Source organism: Artibeus jamaicensis, unplaced genomic scaffold (assembly GCF_021234435.1).
Source record: "Artibeus jamaicensis isolate MK-2021 breed Jamaican fruit bat unplaced genomic scaffold, CSHL_Jam_final contig_432, whole genome shotgun sequence".
Taxonomy (NCBI): Eukaryota; Metazoa; Chordata; class Mammalia; order Chiroptera; family Phyllostomidae; genus Artibeus; species Artibeus jamaicensis.
Window position 1 is genome coordinate 14,327,935 of NW_026521828.1, and position 15,794 is coordinate 14,343,728.

The window sequence follows — 15,794 nt, forward strand, 5'->3', positions numbered from 1 at the left end:
GTTCATTTACATTTGTTTCCAGAAACGTTTTGATTTCTTCCCTAATTTCATTCTTGACCCATTCATTGTTTAATAGCATACCATTCAGTCTCCATGATTTTGGGTGCTTTGGGTTTTTTTCTTTGGGGTTGGTTTCCAATTTCAGTCCCTTGTGGTCAGAGAAAATGCTTGGTATGATTTCAATTTTCTTGAATTTTTTGAGGCTCATTTTGTGTTCTATCATGTGGTCTATGTTTGAAAATGTTCCATGCGCATTTGAAAAGAATGTGTATTTAGCTTCTTTGAGATGAAGGGCTCTATATATATCAGTTAAGTCCATTTCCTCTAGGGTGTTGTTTAATGCCTCAATATCTTTGTTGATATTTTGTTTGGAAGATCTGTCCATTTTTTTATAGTGGGGTGTTAAAATCCCCTACCATAATTGTGTTGCTGTCAATATCTTTCTTCAGGTCCTCTAAGATTTTCTTGATATATTTTGGTGCTCCTATGTTTGGTGCATATATATTTAGGATGTTAATGTCTTCTTGGTGGATTCTTCCCTTGAGTATTATGAAGTGACCTTCTGGGTCTCTCTTTATGGCCCTCTTTTTGAAGTCTATTTTGTCTGAATTGAGAATTGCTACCCCAGCTTTTTTTTTCTTTTTTTTTCCATTTGCTTGGTAAATTTGTGTACAGCCTTTCACTTTTAGTCTGTGATGGTATTTTGTCCTGAGGTGGGTCTCTTGTAGGCAGCATATGTGGGGGTCATTCTTTCTTGTCCATTCAGCTATTCTGTGTCTTTTGATTGGAGCATTTAATCCATGCTACTTTTGAGGTTATTATTGCTAGCTACTTATTCATTGCCATTTTTGTACCTGTGTTCCTTTCTATCTCTCACTTTTCCTTCCTTTCCTTAAAGCAGTCCTTTTAGTATTTTTTGTAGCGCTGGTTTGGTGGAGGCATATTCTTTTAGGCTTCTTTTGTCTTGGAAGCTCTTTATTTGGCCTTCTATCTTGATTGAGAGCCTTGCTGGGTAAAGTAGCCTTGGTTGTAGGCCTCTGGTTCTCATTACTTGGAATATTCCTTGCCATTCTCTTTTTGTTTGGAGTGTTTCCATTGAGAAGTCAGTAGCTAACCTTATTGGGGCTCCCTTGTATGTTACTTCCTTTTTCTCCCTTGCTGCCTTTAAGATTCTCTCTTTGTCCTGGAATTTTGCCATTTCGATGATGATGTGTCTTGAAATGGGCCTCTTTGGGTTCCTCTTGATTGGGACTCTCTGTGATTCCTGGATTTGTGTGACTTTTTCTCTCATCAAATTAGGGAAATTTTCTCTCATTACTCTTTCAAATATGTTTTCTATCCCTTGTTCTTTTTCTTCTCCTTCTGGTATTCCTATTATTTGGATATTATTACATTTCATATTGTCTTGTATTTCTCTTAATCCCTCTTCATTCTTTCTGAGTTTCTTTTCATTTTCCTGCTCTTTCTGTGAGATGCTTTCTACTTTGTCCTCCAGCTCACTAATCCGATTCTCCGCCTCATCTATTCTACTTTTGAAACTTTCTACTGTGTTCTTCAATTCAGAAATTGTATTCTTCATTTTCTCTTGTCCCTTGCTGATAGTGTCTATTTCCTTTTTCATGTTGATATAGTTTGCGGTGAGATCATTGTAGTTCCCCTGTAGTTTCTGGTAGCTCACTGTGAGCTCTTTGAACTTCATGATAACCAGTGCTTTGAATTCACTATCTGATAGTTGATTAGCCTCTATTTCATCTAACATTCCTTCTGAAGCTTCTGCTTTTTCTTTCATTTGGGGATTGTTTCTTTGTCTTCCCATTGTTTGTGAGACTCTTCTTGTTAGCATCAGCTTCTAAAATTGAACTGTTCTGACTCCCTGGGTTTATGTTGTGAATCTCTGTGGTATAATACTTGTGAATTTCAGTGGTGCAGACTCCTTCAGGTATCTTGATGTTCTCCATTTCCACCTACTCCTTTTATCGTGTATGTGTAGTCAGTTGTAGGAGGAGGCAAAATGGTTTATGACAGCAGAAGAGTTTTTTAATGATATTTACAGTCACAGCTGGTAGAGAGGAGATAGATGATCTTTAGGCTATATATAGTGTTAACCGTATTCTTCAGCCCAACTTGCCGCTGTTACCAGAGGATAGTCAAAAGATAAGCCTCTGGTTGGGGAGGGAAAGCTTGTTAGTTGAAACTAGAAAGCAGTGATGTTTCAGATGGTCAGATTTTGAGGTAAAGTGAGTGTAAGGAACAGGAAATAGGTGTAGTGTGTGAGCAAATAGAGTTAATCACTACAGTGATAGAATTCAGGGACCTGTACAATGGGCTAAGATATGGGAGATGTGTTGTGAAGTATTTACTGTTGCATAGATCAGCTATTATTTACACTAATATTAGAGTGACACTCATATAACAAACTCTGTGTGATCTGTCTGAGTAGGGGGTATAGAGCTTTAGGTAGTGTGCTAAAGGAAAACAAGTGGCATGGAGTACAGAGGATTAGCAAAGCACCGTGGAGGAAAGGACAGAGGGAGCCTGTCTAATAATATAATATAACTACTCAAGACTGAGAAGCCTATACAGAAAGAGGAGGAATACAGAGATATTATTAAAATACAAAAGAAGTGAGAATAATGAAAAAAATACGCAACACCTCATGGCTTCTCTGATATAGGAAGGTGAAATTTGTCTCTCTGTCTCTACTGTTGAGATGCCCCCTCTTTGTGTCCCATTCTGATCTTTTCACAGTTCCTAGTTGTTTGTGTCTCTTGTGGGTAAAAGGAAATGAAGCAACAAACAAACAATCAAACAAAAAGGCAGGAGAGGGGAGGTGAAAGCAATGAGTTTAAGAGGAAAGGGAGAAGAACTAAAACAGGGAAAAAGAAAGGAGAGGAACAAAGTATAGAAAGATAAAGCAGTGATAAAATTAAAAAATATATAAGATTACTAAACAAATGCACAAAAAAGTTACTAAAAAAAAGGGGGGGAAAAGAAAAGAAAGAAAAAAGAAAAAACCCAACAAACAAACAAATAAATAACAATAACAAAAAAATAACAACAACAACAGAGAAACCCTTCCCTTGTTGGTTTTAAACTGTCCAGACTGGTTTTTCTGGTTGCAGCAGGACCTCTCTGCAGGCTAGGATGCCGGCACAAGTACGTCCACCAGCCAGGCTACCAGACTGGGGTGTGGGCGCCCACATACTCGCCAAGCTGCTTGGGTCCCACAGGTTCTGGTAGGGTCCTTCCCAGTCCTGTGGCGGGACTCAACCGCTTCTGCGCCTATGCACACTGGCCAGTTAAAACCGGCAAGGCGCTTCCCAGTCCTGTGTCGGGGACTCAGAGGCTTCTGTGCCTGTGTGCACCCGCCAGGCTGTCTGGGAACCGAGAAACCAGCAAGGTGCCTCCCAGCCCTGTGGCGGGGACCCAGGAGCCTCCATGTCCACGTGCACGTGCCGGGCAGTCCGGGACCAGCAAAACCGAGAGGGCGCTTCCCAGTCCTGTGGCGAGTCCCCAAATTCCTCTGCTTTCCCCCTGGCTCGCTGCAAGGCCGGGTGGGAAGCAAGCCAAGCTGTCCTGGCAGGAGAACACCTCAGTCCACTTTCAAAAAAAAACAAAACTCTCCAGACAGCCTGCCTCTCAGTCCAGCCCAGTCCCCAGCGAGACCAGTGAGGCCAATGCGTCTCTCAGTTCTCCCAGGCTTGCAACCACAGAGTCTGCAGTTGAACTGGGCCCTGTGTCTTTGTAACCCTCCCTGATAATGCAAGCCGGCAAGCAGACAGGTCTCCAACCGGTGTTGTCCAGTTTTGCTTATATGGGGAGCAGGGGAGCTGCTGGCCTGCGCTGGTATCCACTGGGGCTGCTGGGTGCCCAGGCTCCTGTGCCAGACACCTCTGGTGTTGGTCTCAGACTAATGGTTCTGGTCCCTGGCCATAGAGGCAGCACCCAGGCCACCTGGCCGGGGGCCTCAGCCCCCAACACTACTTTGTCTTTACTCCGGTCCCCAAGACCCCACTGACCTGCTGCTTTCTGGTGTTTCAGCGTCCGTCACAGTCTCTGTTCTTTTAATTTCACAAATGCTGGATAACTGATGGATTAGTGCGCTGCTTCTCTATAGATCTGCCAGGATTTTCACCCACGAGTACGGGAGCTAGAATCCGCTCCATCCTACTCCGTCGCCATCTTCCCAGCACTCTGTTTCAGAGCTTTCACATCTGTTACACAATTTTATCTTCATAACAAGTCTGTCACACAGTTGTTACTGTTTTCTTTGCTCTACAGATAAGGAAGTGAAGTTACAAGAAAGTTAATTTTATTGCATTTTTTGCCTGTTGCACTGCCTTTGCCAGGACCAGTTGTTAGTTAGCATGGCAGCTTTATGGGTATTGCCCTATTCCCAGGTCTCCCTCTTTCTTCCTTCCTTGTCCAGTGTCAAATGAAAAATGTTGCCAACTGAGACATCAGACTGGGCACAGAGAAAAGGTATCGAGTCTTTTTTTTTTTTGACAGAGAACCTTCACAATCTTTTATTTGAACCTCAAGACAACCCAACTAGTTAAATGAGGAGGAACAAGAATAACTTCTTCTTTTGGGGGTAGGGGGAGGTGTCATATTGTGCTATTTTTTAATTTAAATTATATTTTATTGTTTATGCTATTGAGTTGTCCCAATTTTGCTCCTTTGCCCTCATCCACTGAGATCCCCAGCTCCCTCAGGCAATCCCCACACCATTGTCCATTGTCCATGACCGTGCATATATATTCTTTGGCTACTATATTTCTTATGCTGTACTCTACATCCCCATGACCATTCTGTAACAACCAACTTGTATTTCTTAATCCCTTCAACTTTTTTGTCTATCCTCCTGACCTCTTCCCATCAACACCCAAGTCTCAGTTAAGCTAAAACTAGCAGTGATTCATACTCTTTAGCAGGGAGATAATTTTCCCAAGAATCTCAAATGGGGAGCTGGCACAATGGATAGAGCTAGTGAGTGCTCAAACCACATTTATTTTCCAGATCCTTGGTGGACACTTCTTTGTCAAGGGCCCCTTGGAGAAGGGCCTCCTCAAGGCTAGTAATAAAAAGCTTTGGGACCATCTTAACCAAGAATGGACCTAATGGCTGCAGTGGCTGGACTGTCCCTGAAGCTTTGGCTGTGATTTTCTACTCCCCAAATGCAGACTGAATGTTGACAAATAAGATGTTAACTTTGCCAGGGCCATAGTCACATACATGGAGAGTGACATCTTCCTCTAATACAGTGACTTTTAATAGACAAGCAACCGATCCTTTCCTCATGGTTTAAATAAATTTAATTGTGTTTTCTTCAAACCATACTTCATTGAAAAACTTCGATAAAGGCTACAAGGACACTTATTTTAGAATGTAACAATTTTTAAATAGAGCGACCCTATGAGTAGATCTTGGAAGCAGCTCCTGCAGATTTGGTAGATAGAAGTTGGAAGTCACTTCTTTACGTGTTTAATGGAAGGAATATCAAAGGCTGGGAGACTAAAATTCACATTTGTTTCCCTTGGAAAAGATAAGGACAGCAAGACCAGTGTGGTGTGGTCAGGGGTGGGAGGCAAGAGCAGGTGTCACATTCTTACTGAGGGCCGGAACCCGAAGAGTCTTGCAGGCATGAATTCATTGGCAGGTCTACTATTCCCTGCATGACCTTGTGTGAGGTATTTAATTGCTAGAAGCCTTAGTTTATCTTCATTTGATCATTTAGTAACTACTGAAAGGACTGTATTACAACTTGAACATTCAACCACGACCAATGAGAAGCTTTGCCACTGTCCCCATTGTAGCTTGACAAACACTCTCTTTGACCAAATTTTAGTTATATTTCTCTGAGTCCTCTTCTTATTAGGTCTTTACCTTTCCCCAAGCTTCTCCCCACACCTTATGTCTTCGGCCTGTCTCTAGGTCTCTCTTAGCATGGAATCCTGCTAAGTAATCCCCCTACCACTGACTTTTGATCACCCTTGACATTTGGTCAGGTTCTTCATCCTCCACCTGTAATGTATAAACCCTTGGCCTGCCTTTCGCAAAAATTCTGTCCATCTAGTTTAGCAAGAATCTTCCACCTCTGGTGTCTGCTCTTAGTAATTTTTGACCTACTGGCTTCCTCATCCTGCTCCTTGGAAATAAATCCCCATTTGTATTTGGAGTTGAGCCTAATCTCTTTCCCCTATTACAACAGATGTACTGAATAAAAGTACTCGAGACTATACCTTGAATAATGTCTTTCTTACCATTTTAACAAGTATCAAATAATTTGCCTTTAACAAACTTACAATAAAGTTAATACAACAGTGTCACCATAAGCTTCTTGTTTTAAGTAAGGTGGTATAGGTAAAGCACTTATTGAGGTCTGGCACCCAGTAAGCCCTCAACAAATGTTAGTATTTAGTAACAGTGGCCATGATAATGAAGACAATAATGGTGACAGTGATCTGGAGAAGAAAACATTCAGAAAGCACTTAGGAACCATCTTAAAATAAGCAAATGATGTATCTTTGTGGCCTTACTGGAAATAACAGATCTAGACATCATGGAAAAAGGAACACTGTAATGATCAGAGATGTTTGATAATGACTAGAGGTGATGAGAATTTTATCAATTTAAGTGTCCCAGTGGAGGTCAGGGGCTACCTTTTAGAACATCTACAGGGGTGATTCCTTTATTGAATGTGAGAATAGCCTCTATCCATATTTTTTCTGAACAGACATTCATAAGTAAACTCTCATAACTAAAAGTGACTGCAATATTACAAAATTAAGATTTTAATATGTAAGACACTTTTGACATAAATAATTTGTCTCAATACCCAACTACTCAAGCCAGTAACTAGAAACCTGACCACTGAGTGCATAACTGCATACCTTTAATACCGTCCTCTCTCTCAGTAAACATTTCCAGTTAATTACCGTATCTTTGCTAATTATGCACCCAAAACTATCAAATTCAGGGTTTTTTGTCTATCCCCTTTGCCACAGATTTATTGATGCCCCCCAAAGCTCTAACCTGGAGGGGTTTGCAGTAGTTCTAGTGCAAGACTATGGAGACTTTAACTAGGGTGGGAGATTTGGAAGCAGCAAAAAGTGATTAGACTTTGCAGTTATCCTAACAGTGGCACCAACAGAACCTACTAATGGATTAGGAGTGGAATTTGAGAAAGAGAAGACTCATGGAAGCCTGTCATGGTTTTGGTTGGAGCAACTGCTGAGTGGCTGTGCCATTTCCTGAGACTGGGGTGCTGCCAGTGGAGCAAGTCAGGCAGCTGAGACTGAGTTTGATTTCAGATATGAGCATGGTGGGTCCTCAATCTATATTTTTTTACAAATTGAGAAACTGTGTTCAGTAATTAATTCCTATGCATTGTTCAAGTTTTGTGCCTTTGTATTTGCTTTTCCCTTTACCTGGAATCACCTGTCCCTTACTTGACCGACGCATGCTTGGTGAATTACAACTCAACGGGAGGCTTCCTCAATACCCCAGGCAGAACTAGACTCACCTTCCTCTATGGCCTATAGCAGCTTGGCAATGTTTATGAAACACCATGGATGAAGCATCATACTAATCACTAGGTATATAAAGAGGTGTAGGCCTATCCTGAAAGAGCTTACAGTCTACTAGGGATAAGGGAACACACCCACCAACTGTTCAGTACAGCATGGCAAGTAGTATTAACACAAAATGCTATGAAATAGCAGACGAGCAAATGGTGAGAAGTCAGGCAAAGGCTCTCATATTTATTGTGTGTATTCATCACATGTAGGGTGCTTTGTGTGACTTCCTTTAATCATGACAGAGATAGCCCCATATGCCCAGCATAGGGTTTCAGTACCTGCCCAAAATTGTCCAGCTTGCAAGTGACAGAACTGGTTTACAAATGAACCCATGACTCCTCAGCCATTTCTCTGCCAAACTAAGTTCAGAGAAGACTTCCTAGGAGGGATACACTTGAGCTGAAACTGAAGGGTAAAGGCCATTTCCAGCAGAGGACACTGTGCACATACAGACACAGAGGGCTGGGCGGGGAGAGTGTTAGAACCAGTGTCCTCCAGAGACAACAGAAGGACAGAGGGTTGGGTGGGCAAAGCCATCTCAGGAGTCTGGGTTTTATCCCGAGGGCAATGGATGATAACAAATGAAGGATTTTTGAACAGAGAAGTAATAGAATCAGATTTACACCACAGAGAGATTACTCCAATATGGTACCTAGTACAGATGTATACACCAGCATTTATTAGACTGTATAATTATTTTCTAATTTGTGTATATCTCCCTGTCTAGAGGTTGAACTTTAATTGAACCGAACTCCTTTAATTGAACTGAACTGGGATTCCTTGTACGAAACTTTCTCCTGTTTGAATAATAAGATTTATATGTTCCTCACTTTTTTTGCAAACTGAGATAGTACACCTTGATCTAAGAAACAAGGACAAACCAAAGTAAAGATAAACTCTCTGGGGTCTTTTAATGAGATGCAAAAAGAAGCCAGCTGGTCAGTAAGGTACGAGTTTGAAGGAAAACACAGCTTTCTCCACTCTGTCCCCCCGCAGATGACTCCATCCCTGCCCTCCACCTCTGAATCTCTGCCATGTTGAGGGAGAAGGTCGTCAGAGCCCAAGGACGATGAAGATGATGCTGAGGATATCATCGCTCCACACCCACATCTACAGAGGAGTTAACACCTTCCTTCATGAAGAAGCTGAACCCTTCCATAACTTTTCCTACAGGAAGACACAGTTAACAAGATTCATTAACATTAGAGGAAATCTCACATAATAGAGCTGAAAGGGACCCATAGAGCTTTTGAGACAAAATCTCATTTTGCAGGTGAGGTAATGAAGTCTCTGAAAAGGAACATCCCTGCCACAGGCAGCCTCTGACCGAGGGAAAGCAGCATTCCCTGGTCTAGTGACACCATCACCACCCCACCTGCTGCTTCCACTGATCCCAGGTCCCAGGCTCATCACCCCATGTCTTAAAACAACAAAGACAGAGGGATCCGGCCCAGGGAAGTTGGAGTGGCTGCCATTCCGCCTTTCCTGGTCAGCAGGCCCTATGCTGGAGTTGGATCCTGCTTCGGTGAGAACAGTTGTCCCTCATTGTCCCCATCCGTGTCCTTGAATATGAGCTAGTTTCCAGGCCAAGGGCCCCGTGCGCATGCACATTAGAAAAGCTTCCCTTTTATCAAGTAAATGTCCTGCATGTAGGAATAAATACAGAGACATATCCTTCTGGGCTCAGGGTCTAACTTGATATTTCAGCTTGTTAAGACCACCACAAAGATGAAGGAGACAAGATCTAAGGTGAGTGGCCTCAACATAGTGGTCTAAGAGAGTTAACCATGAGTACAGTAGACTTGCTGCAAAATAGTAAATGCTGAGTTGCCTGTTGTGCACCAAAGAAGTGATATCTTCCTACTTATTTGCCTTCAAAAATACTGCACCAGCCAAATAAAATACACAAAGTAAACATGTTCATTGGATGCAGGTCCAAACACTGACAGCTTGCATCCCCCTGTTTTAGATAAAAGAAAAAAAACCCTTTGTGATAGCCTTATCCCTCTATCCCTCTGAAGGCTACAGATGTTTGCAGCCACTGGGAAGTTGAGGAGGATGAAGGCCCTCTAGCCACAGTCTGTCTAAGAAACAAGCTATGCTAAGACCTCTTAAAAGCTGTGTAGGATAGTGGTTTTCAATTATTTTTAGTGTGGGGTTTAGGATACCTTCTTCAAGCAAGACATTGTATGAACTCCACTACTTAAAATAGTCAAAAGCTGAAGTTGGAGTTGGAGATGACCCAGAATGTTCCCCTTAACACTTTCGGTGACTTCTAACTTGCCTCTACAGAGCCACTGGGCTCTGGGACAGCTATTTGAAAACACATTGGTCCGAGTGGACTTCCTCAGTTGACAGAGAGGAAGTGGAGGTTCTGGGATAGATGGAACCAGTCCAAGCTGGCAGCCATGGGGGCCCAGTCCTAGCTTGATTGTGAGACAGTTGGTTTGCTACCTGCACAGGCTGCTTCTAGTTGGAGAGTTAAACAGGTTCATGGAGAGAGGAGAGGTTTGCAGGGGAGGACGCTGGCCCCAGCTTCTTTTTCCCCCATGAGGTACTCACAAGCTCTCAGTACACAACAGGCATTTGTTTCCATAGGTGATGTAGTTGGAACCACAGACAGGCATGTAGGTAATGGGGCAGGGGATAGCCACCACTGGGTACTTCTTGTAAATGTCGCAGTCCACCTGTGCCAAACACCAGAGAAATGTCCTGCCTTGTTCCTGGCCCCCAAGCTAGGCTAACCCAGCCTTTGTTGCACAGGCGGCAAAATATCATTTTGGAAGTTCCAGCTCAGATATTCTGATGCTGCTATTACTGCCTCTACTGGTACTAATGCCATCACTATGACAGAAACCAGTAATACTAGCACCGCTTCTATTATGACTGGTGCATTAAGTTAACAACTGCTGTGTACTTCCATGCCAGGCATTAAAATTAAATCTGACATGCATTTTCTCCATTTAATCTCCAGAATAACCAAATAGAGTAGGTTCTACTTTTATCCCTATTCACAGAGGTGAGGGAATGGGGACAGGGGGAATGGATGGCTTAGAAGATGGGAGTTGGCCCTGGCTGGGTAGCTCAGTTGGTTGGAGCATCGTCCCATACACCAAAAAGTGGTGGTTTGATTCCCAGTTGGGTCACAGACCTAGTTTGTAGGTTCAATCCCCGGTGTGTATGGAAGGCAACAGACTGATCTCTCTCTCTCTCTCTCCCTAAAAATCAATGAACATATCCTTGGGTGAAGATTTAAAAAAGGGGGGAATCTGTATAACATAACAGCTAGAAAGTGATGAGGTTGGAATCTGAATCCAGAGCCTGTAAATTAACCAAAGTCCTGCCTCTTCCATGTTGCTTTCCATGAAGACTTCACCAGCTGAAAGTCATCTCTCTCTCTCTCCTTTAACTCTGAATTTTTTAAGGCTCTAGTTATTTATATGTATGTCATATTTTTTCAAACAGCAGAGGAGATTTCTTTATCAGTGTCTCCCTCCACTTTTTACCCCCTAAACATACTGAGTTACTCCTACATATATATTTGATAATTATTGGTTGACTAAATGACAGTCAATATGGATTGAAATGAAAATAAAATTCAATATACTCACAGTCGTTAAAGGCAGACTAGCAGCTTCTGAAAGGGAGATACAAAATGTTAAAAATAAAGCAAAGTCTTGAAGTCTCATGAACTAATATAAATTTGATCCCATAAGATTAAGACTCTGTATTTCCTCTGGCAATAAGTCTCAGCACACACCCCATTCATTCTTACACAAAATTCTAGCTGTTTGCCTAGGAAGCCAAATGGCCAATGGATTAGACAAGCCCTTGGTTCAGGCAAGAGAATTACCCACACTTCCTCCCTTCATTCCCAAGGGTTGTTCTCAGAAGCTCCTTGTAACTCTGATAATGGTTCAAAGTCAGACAGCAACAGGAAGGGTGCAGTCACCACTCCCAAGAACCTGAAGCACTGTCTCTGATATTCTTCCCCTTCTAAATGAGGGTAAAGAAATGTAATAAAATGTCTTTAAGGGGTTAGAATCTTTTTTAATTTAATTTTCCAGCCATATAAAAAACCTAACTGTTGATGCCTGGCCTTTGGAGAACTGTGTTTTGTTTCACTCCTCCTGGATTGATTTGGGGTGGCATCATAGTTTTTCTGTGTTTAGTACCTGATAGTATATAGCAATGTCCAGTGTCCTTATGAAATGGAAGACTTTGGAAGAAATGAGATCATTTCTCTGTTCCCTGGATGAAAATAAAAATCCTTGATAGGAAGACCCTAAACCCAAATCCCCCTATTCCATTAGGGACCTAAGATTCTCTTTTTCCCAGGCCAGGACTGCTTCTTTCCTAAGCCAGTGTGCTTTTTATTCTAAACCAGTATACTTTAAATCCACACTACTAGACATTTCTCTACGATGCTCACCTCCCAAGAGAGGTTATTTGGAACAAGCCTAATGGCTGTAAACTATCTACCTACCCTCAACTCACCTGAGCTGCTGCAGAAGAAGGTCACCATGCAGAGCAGGAGGAGAGCCCCAATGGCCTTCATGGTGGAGGAGGCTGTGAGATAGAGGCTGCTCAGGGCTGTCACAGCAGGGAAGGGGTCATGTTTATATGGCAAAGCCTGGCTTCTCCACCTTTCCTATGAGGTCATCTAGAGTTAATGCTGGCTTTGAGAAGCTCTCCAAGCACAGTGTCACACCCTGGGTGGTGCTGCAGTCCTTGTCACTTAATTGCCAATTCCTGTCTGACCAACACATTAATTACTTGAGGTGACAAGTATTTGTCAGTCTTTTCTAGAGGTGGGAACTGTTAGAATTCTAAACCTCCTATATTAGAAGATCTTAAGTATAGGCTACCCAGCCTAGGTATGAAATAAGTGAAAATATCAGTTCTTTATTTCACAAGAAAAGAGAGTATTTAATCCAGGTTGGACAGATCATACTTATGCCTATATTTTTGCTTCTGGGAAACTGTTGTTAATTTTTGAGGAAACAAACCCATGGAGCAGGTTGGGACCTAGTAGGAGGAAGAGTGACTTTAGCATTTCTGAAGTTTGGAGGAGCATACTGACATTTTCTAGTTGTGTGATCCTGGGCAAGCTGTCTATGTGCTGTGAGCCTGTATCAACCAGAAATACCTAGTTATGTTGTGGTAACATATAACCCCAAGCTTTATACAACTTGAAACAATATATTTATTTTTTAATTGAGCTGCACAATTGTATGGTCATCAGCTGATGGTGCTGCAAGGTGTTCAGCGGGCCCTGGTGAGCAGAGGTGTCACTATCTGGAATGTCGTTTGTTCTCAAGGTTAACTGAAGATGTGTCCTTGAGGGTTTCTATGTTCAACAATTAAATATTTAGGCCCAGAAGAGACACCACTGTCACCTTCCTGTGTGGCCCTCCCCAACCACAGAGGATGTGGAGTGAGATCATACCTTGTCCCTTGACAACTGGAACTTCAGTTCCATCCCATGCGGAGTGGGAACTGTTGCTTGACACAACAGAATTCACACAATTGGTGTCATTTTCATGGGAAATTTGCTCTAAAGTGCAGTGCATGTTATTGTAATTGTGATGATGATGATGATGATGACTGATGAGCCAAGTCTCTGCTCTGGGTTCCTGAGAGTAGCCTGTAACTTAGCAATGCAGGCATGAATGTCCCAATGGCGGTTGCTTGTCTGCTGAGTTGAAGGACATGTGTATGAAGCTCTGGGTGATAGCAGCTGACTCTCCTCCACCAGTACTCTGCTCGTTAGGCAGGTTAGTGATCAGTACATTCTGAAACACGGTGTCTACAAAAGGTAATGAGCTAATTAACAAAAGACATTGCATGACTTCCTAAAATTTCTAGTCTTGCACCTGTTTGGGGATTAATATAATCTAGTAGGTGAGAATAGGGGCATGGGATCCAGTAGATTTTATTTGGGATCTTGTTTTTTAATAAATGTTGACTTTGTGACTTGGAGTATATGGGTTAAAGTCTGGATATGTTAGTTTCTCATCTCTGTGACAGAGAAATAATTTCCCTCCCAGAGTGGTTCTGATTGTTAAATGAGATTATGTACACAATTTCAAGCATGTGGCAGAATGCCTAGGCCACAGTCCCACCTTGAGGATGGCGCCTAATTATATGCAATGAGGACTTCATGACGACTTGCTAAAGAAGGAAGTTTTGAGTCTAATGTTACCAGTGAGTAAATTGAGGCTCAGAGGATTTAAGTAACCTCACCCAAGATCACAATACGAATTAATGGAGAAGACTGTGTTGAGGTCAGTCATGGAAAAGAGGGAAGCAAATGTCCTAATAAGGGGATTTAATTATCCACTTTCTTGTTGTAATGAATGTGGGGAGAGATTGAATACTGAGAAAAAGCCACTATGTTTCAAGAACTGGAGTCTTTGTTGCAGATTGAAAATGCCATTTTAACATAGCAGGTGGGAATGGGATCAAAGGATGATCAGGGTGAAGTGGAAATACACGATTATAATACTTTTTAGATGTTTTATAGTAAAAGGGAGGAGGGAATGGAAGAAGCTAAACCTTCAGCAAGGTCTGTCTAGGAGAGACCACAGTGAATGTCCTAAAGCCAAAGGGAAGAAGAAAGTTCAGACACGTGGTGGAGAATGGGAAGGGAGAGGAGTATAGAAAAGGAGGAAGTGACATTAAAAGCATGATTTGAACCACTGTTGCCTCTGATATGAGGGAAAGAGAAGACTAGATGAAAGTAAAGACAGAGATATTTTGAAAGGCAGAGAGAGAAAGAAGTAGGGGAGCCCCCTCTAAGGTTGGCTCTAGCTGTTAAGCTGGATTGACTCTGGCAGTGGAAGAACTGGGTTGGTCTGCAAGCTGGAGTAGGATGGAGAAGGCTTGGCACAGACATCGATGGGAGCACGCCAGAGAGTTGACAGGAATATAAAAATGGCCACTAGACAAAATTAGCAGTAGACGTTAGCAGGCCCAGTAAGTACCATGCTGAATATTTCTCCCAAAATACTCTATGTTAGGACACTGTGTAAGAAATGGGAAAAAAGGGATTTTATGGATAAGGACTGTGTACATCAGAGACTTGGGGTGGGGCCATAAAGATTGTGATAGGCTTGGGAGAAGCCAAGTGTTCAGGAAGGTTCTTGGTGGATCATGCAAGTTGTGAGAAGTTGAGGGCTCAGAGGTCGAGATTTAGGCTATGTGTGAACTTAATGGGTGTGGGGAATATGAACAATTGTGTACGGAGGCTTGGCTCATAGGCTAAGTTTCAGGAGAATTTCTCAAGCTGAGACTGAGATAACGATCCTTAGGGTGTATCCAAAGATAAAGTAGATGAAGAATGGGTGGAGGTAAACGGCTTTGGATTTAAAGAGGTGAGGAAAAGTGAGGGCAAGTGATCAGGTGTGGATTGCTTTGGGGTTTGGCAGCCCTTCATATGAAGAGAAAATTTTCAAGCTGCATAATGAGCCACAGATTGTGGAGGGTCCTTTGGGAATGAAGATGAAACCTGTGGAGACTTTTTAACAAGCTTTTTTTTTTTTTGGCCAAGGGCAGTTTCTTTATTCTTCCTTATATTCCTGCAAGGGGCCAAATCTTAGGCCTTGTCAGGGGGGATCACTATGACAATGGTTTCACTCCAGGGATGGCAGGATAGGATTGAAAACATGAAAACATAAACATGGAGGCAGAAAAGGCTTGAGAGTGCCGAATCCCTCATTTCTTCCCCCATGGATCTGAGGTGCCATGGGGAAGAGGAAGGTGGCCCACTAGAAGGTTAGAGAAGGGTGAGAGAATGAAATTGGAGCAGGGCAAAATGAAGAGTTCCTGGGTCAGTTAGCAAGAGGGAAGTGGGGAAGCTGGGACCACAGCTGGGCAGTAATGTGAGTACAGAATAATGGCTGCAGAAAGTGAAAGTTATAATAAAAAAAATCAACCATACATTAAGCACTTACTATGTGCTAGAGCTGCGCTACACCTGCTGTGTGCACTGTTGCACTCAAGGCTTACAATAATCTTATGGGATGGATGTGGTTGTTTGCCCTGTTACATAGCTATGGCAGCACAGATTTAGAGAAGTGGCTGAAATTAAGAGCCAATGCTTTTAATTACTCTGATATATTGCCTTTGCACTTAAATTTAAACCCTAGATTTGGAGACAGGTTGAAAACTGAAATTATAGGAGTTACACTGGCAGAATCAGAGGTTAGCAGC

At 42.4% G+C, this 15,794-nt stretch overlaps 1 protein-coding gene across 1 annotated transcript; it reads right to left on the minus strand.

Annotated features, from left to right (window-relative positions):
* Positions 1 to 8,518: 8,518 nt before the first annotated feature.
* On the minus strand, positions 8,519 to 12,174 carry SPINK7 (serine peptidase inhibitor Kazal type 7). Its single transcript, XM_037161854.2, has 4 exons — positions 12,078 to 12,174; positions 11,192 to 11,217; positions 10,143 to 10,267; positions 8,519 to 8,747 (listed from the first exon to the last, which is right to left on the minus strand). The coding sequence occupies exons 1-4, from the start codon at positions 12,136 to 12,138 to the stop codon at positions 8,702 to 8,704; spliced, it is 258 nt and encodes an 85-aa protein (XP_037017749.1). The 5' UTR covers positions 12,139 to 12,174; the 3' UTR covers positions 8,519 to 8,701.
* Positions 12,175 to 15,794: the final 3,620 nt, after the last annotated feature.